Source organism: Chrysemys picta, chromosome 5, assembly GCF_011386835.1.
Source record: "Chrysemys picta bellii isolate R12L10 chromosome 5, ASM1138683v2, whole genome shotgun sequence".
Taxonomy (NCBI): domain Eukaryota; kingdom Metazoa; phylum Chordata; order Testudines; family Emydidae; genus Chrysemys; species Chrysemys picta.
In genome coordinates this window covers 7,342,262-7,347,270 of record NC_088795.1, presented here as the reverse complement: position 1 = coordinate 7,347,270, position 5,009 = coordinate 7,342,262, and the positions used below count along the sequence as shown (strand labels likewise).

The following is a 5,009-nucleotide window of genomic DNA, read 5'->3' as shown; positions in this document are numbered from 1 at the left end:
TTCAGTTTTCAATAAAGCTACTGTAGCAAACAGCTGCGTGTCCATCGGCTCCCTTTGTGTCTACCTCCTTCTCTGCTTGCTCCAGAATGATAACTCCCATTATCCGTGGTTTCTTGCTGGTTCTTAACCCTACCTGACTCTCACCCCACCCCACCCCCAACTCCCATGGTTCCCAAATGCTGAGTCAGGAACCTGTTTATGTTAGGCAGGATTCAGGACAGTGGAAGCCAGGGAGATAACCCTCCTTCAAGATGACAAGGTGGAAAATGCTCTAGGTGGCTCTCTAGCCAGGCAAACTGATGGATTTGGCTGGGGTTCACGTGGCTGTTTGGGTTCAAGGGCAGAAATGTCAGAGTGTTATAAAACAAACAGCAACAAAGGTTTGGCATGTGTCCCTGTAAATTGAAACCACGGAATTCCACACAGCTTTCATTAGAAATGCAGGGGGTGATCTCCCATTGTAGGGCTGTACTTGTTACAAAATGCCAAGCACCATCATCCAAAGAGTCAGCTTTCTGCAAGTTGTTGCTGTACACTGAGCAAGCCAGGCCCCATACACAAAGGTTCTTCTTTGGCTGTGTGCATGTGTCTATAGCTGAGTCCAGTAAGAGCGTCCTACGGTGTCTGCACCATACAGAACACTCAAAAGCACAGGTGATCATTCCAAGAGTGCAGAAGGAAATGAGATCAAATGTCAGAATAGTGAAGGCCATGGTGAGTTGGGGAGGAGAAATCATGTCATCATAACCAAATCGGTCCCATATATTAAACGGGAAAATCTTAGAGATGTCAAGGTCTTAATGATCAGCACTTCTGCTCCTTTCACGCAAGAGACTGTTTATAAGGCAATCCGATCTTACTCTGGGAATATGGAGAGACAGTTTTGGAATTGAGGCAAGAAAGCGTGCAAACCAGAGAGGGCAGGACCCTCAAAGCAAGAGAAGGGAACGGTGCCAATTTGTGAATAAGAATGTAGGGAAAGTTATCTTGCAATATATGATGCCATGAAGCAAATTCCCCCTAGCTATCACACAGACAGAGATAGACCCTGATGAATAAGGTGTAAGCCATGCATTACACATAACAGCATCTCTTCTCCAGATGGTAATACGTTTTGCCTGCAAAAGGTGAGCTTTCAGTTGGGTGAAACACTTTGCTGTGCTTCTGAGCAGCGCCCTGAGGCTTTCAATAACTATAACTCCTAATCAGAGGGGAAGGACCTGTGGAATGTGTAAATTGCATTTCACTTTGCTAGAATCCATTTGCCTCAGAGTTACAGGCACTGAATAAAACTGAGGGAAAGGGGGTTTAACCTAAGTTTCAGTGCACAGATTCTCGGTCTATACCACAGCATTTTATAGATTTCCTCATACACCTCTCCCCCGATAGAACGCTGTCCTCGGGAGCCAAAAAATCTTACCGCGTAATAGGTGAAACTGCGTTATATCGAACTTGCTTTGATCCGCCGGAGTGCGCAGCCCCGCCCCCCCCCGGAGCGCAGCTTTACCGCGTTATATCCGAATTTGTGTTATATTGGGTCACGTTATATCGGGGTAGAGGTGTACTTCAAATACATATGGAAAGCTTGTGTCAAATTTTGGAAAAGTAAGAGGATCTGAGGAGTGTGAGGCCTGGTCTACACTAGGCGTTTATGTCGAAGTTAGCGCCGTTAAATCGAATTAACCCTGCACCCGTCCACACTGCGATGCTATTTAGTTCGACATAGAGGTCTCTTTAATTCGACTTCTGTACTCCTCCCCGACGAGGGGAGTAGCGCTAAATTCGACATGGCCATGTCGAATTAGGCTAGGTGTGGATGGAAATCGACGCTAATAGCTCCGGGAGCTATCCCACAGTGCACCACTCTGTTGACGCTCTGGACAGCAGTGCGAGCTCGGATGCTCTGACCAGCCACACAGGAAAAGCCCCGGGAAAATTTGAATTTGAATTCCTTTTCCTGTCTGGCCAGTTTGAATCTCATTTCCTGTCTGGACATCGTGGCGAGCACAGCAGCACTGGCAACGATGCAGAGCTCTCCAGCAGTGATGGCCGTGCAGTCTGGGAATAGAAAGAGAGCCCCAGCATGGACTGATCGTGAAGTCTTGGATCTCATCGCTGTGTGGGGCGATGAGTCCGTGCTTTCCGAGCTGCGATCCAAAAGAAGGAATGCAAAGATCTACGAGAAGATCTCTAAAGACATGGCAGAGAGAGGATACAGCCGGGATGCAACGCAGTGCCGCGTGAAAATCAAGGAGCTGAGACAAGGCTACCAGAAGACCAAAGAGGCAAACGGACGCTCCGGATCCCATCCCCAGACATCCCGTTTCTACGAGGCACTGCATTCCATCCTCGGTGCTGCCGCCACCACTACCCCACCAGTGACTGTGGACTCTGAGGATGGGATACTGTCCACGGCCGGTTCCTCGGACATGTTAGGGGACGGGGAAGATGAGGAAGGAGATGAGGAGGGCGAGGCAGTCGGCAGCTCTCACAACGCTGATTTCCCCGACAGCCAGGATCTCTTCATCACCCTTACAGAGATCCCCTACGAAGCGTCCCCAGCCGTTACCCCGGACACAGAATCTGGTGAAGGATCAGCCAGTAAGTGTTGTAAACATCAAAACATTTATTTTTAACAAAACAGGAATATTAACAATTAAAAGAATGGGTTGTTCATGATTAGTGTGCCCTAGGCGCTTAACGGTTTAGTAAGGGGCAGTGCAAGTTTTGAAAAGAAATCTAGCAATGTCCGGTTTTCAGTGATTGTCCTGCACAAGCCGCTCTACTGTTTATTCCCTGCTACTGCAGCTACAGTAAAATGCGGTCTATGTGTCCGGGGATAGAGCAGTAATCCTCCTGGGACATCTCGATGAAGCTCTCCTGGAGGTAACTTGAAAGCCGTTGCATGAGGTTCTTGGGGAGAGCGGCCTTATTGGGTCCTCCGAAGTACGACACGTTGCCGCGCCACGAGATTATCAAGTACTCGGGGATCATTGCTCTGCACAGCAGGGCGGCATACGGCCCTGGTCTTTGGAGGCTTTCCCGGAGCATTCTCTCTTTGTCGCTCTCGGAGATCCTCATCAGGGTGATGTCGGCCATGGTGACCTGCTTTTAATTAGGTAGGGGAATGTTAGTGTTGGGACTGCTTTCCCGTTCCTTTACAGAACTGTAACCGCTGGTTTGCAGCCACGCGGTGGAGGCGGGAGAGGGGCAGCCGAAAGGGATCGTTCCTGGGGACAGCCGCGAGGGGGTGGGACAGGGGCAGAGTTCCCGCTTGCCGGATTGCTGGCAGCAGGGACTGACATTGATTTAAATGTGAAATGAGGCCAGTGGTAATATAAAAGTTTTAAACTGCCACAAGTGTACGGCTTACCATGTCTGCCTGCAACAGAAATTCCGTTGTGCTGCCTCGCTTCTCAAATGTGCTGTTCAAGACCCCAGGCACTGAATGCGAAGGCCGAGAATTCGACCTTGTGCTGAGTGCGCATGTGAAAGGTGCTGTGCATGGTCTTGTTCACAGAGAAAGACTATGTTCTTTGTTCACAACTACATTTATCTTTCTGAGGAATTCACTCCCTTTTTCCCATTTCCACAGCCCCGTCTGCGACTGTCTCACAACCTAGCCTGGAATCACACTCCCAGAGGCTAGCGCGGATTAGGCGTAGGAAGAAGAGGACACGGGAGGACATGTTCTCTGAGCTTATGGCCTCTTCCCAAGCCCAGGCAGCACAGCAGACCCAGTGGCGGGAGAACTAAACCCGAATGCACCACGCCAACATGGATCGGGAGGAGAGGTGGCGGCAGGAAGACCAGCAGGCGACTCAAACGCTGCTTGGACTACTGAGGGAGCAAACGGACACGCTCCGGCGCCTTGTGGATGTTCTGCAGGAACGCAGGCAGGAGGACAGAGCCCCGCTGCAGTCCATCTCTAACCGCCCTCCCCCGCCACCAAGTCCCATACCCACCTCACCCAAAGTGCAAAGAAGGAGAGGCGGCAGAGTCCCTGCTAAGTCTCACTCCACCCCTGCAGAGAGCTCTAGTAGCAGAAGGCTCTCATTTCCCAAAATTTGAAAAGTTCTTTCCTTCCCGCCTGACACAAGCCCCCATCCAAGTTTCACCTCCCAATGCCATGTGTAGTTGATAATAAAAAATTCGTTTCTGTTAACTACTGTTTCAATCATATTCTTTTGGAGGAGGAGGGGAAAGGGGGTTGGTAATTGGACAGGACAGTCTCCTTTGGCAGGGTACATAGTCGGGGGCAGGCACAGCAGCAGGGCACATACACAGTGCAGTGATGCAGTGACTAGTTGCCCCGGTTAGTCTGGGAGGTTGTTTTGATGTAATGTTGGGGGGGGTGGGTTGCTCTGTGACTTTGTGGCGGGGGAGGGCAGTTACAGATCTTAAGCGCCGGTCCTTAGGCAGGATCACAGAGCCACACAGCATGGGATCTGTAACCGTCCTCCCCCTGCCACAAAGTCAAATAGACCCCCCATACACACAGTCCCGATCAGGAGGGTTGACAGGCTCCGTTGAAACAAGCATCCCACCGCAGCGGAGCCTGTCAATCCTTGAGTTTAGAAGCTGCATTCGCGTCACAACACTACACCCGCCCCGCACCACAGTCTGCGTCCCAGTTTTAAAAAATTCCCGCGAAAACAGTATTAAAGAAAACGGTGTGCTTTAACAAAGTAGAACTATTTTTATTTCGACACGTCTGTTGGAGGGGGGGGGGAAGGGGGTATGTAACTGGATAGGATAGTCAACATTACCTGGGTAAAGAAACGGGGGCAGGTTTAGCTTCTCAGTACACAAACTATAAATTCACAGGTTACCCTGCTCACTCAGGAACTTTGCTTTCAAAGCCTCCCGGATGCACAGTGCTTCCCGCTGGTCTCTTCTAATCGCCCGGCTGTCTAGCTGTGAGTAAGCACCAGCCAGGCTATTTTCCTCAACCTCCCACCCCGCCATAAAGGTCTCCCCCTTGCTCTCACAGAGATTGTGGAGCACAC

The 5,009-nt window shown here is 50.4% G+C and overlaps 1 protein-coding gene across 1 annotated transcript; it reads left to right on the top strand.

Moving 5' to 3' along the window:
- The first annotated feature begins 1,625 nt into the window (after positions 1-1,625).
- Positions 1,626-4,171, top strand: LOC135983515 (myb/SANT-like DNA-binding domain-containing protein 2). The gene is made up of 2 exons (XM_065595847.1): positions 1,626-2,601; positions 3,596-4,171. The coding sequence occupies exons 1-2, from the start codon at positions 2,025-2,027 to the stop codon at positions 3,754-3,756; spliced, it is 738 nt and encodes a 245-aa protein (XP_065451919.1). The 5' UTR covers positions 1,626-2,024; the 3' UTR covers positions 3,757-4,171.
- The last annotated feature ends 838 nt before the right edge of the window (positions 4,172-5,009 follow it).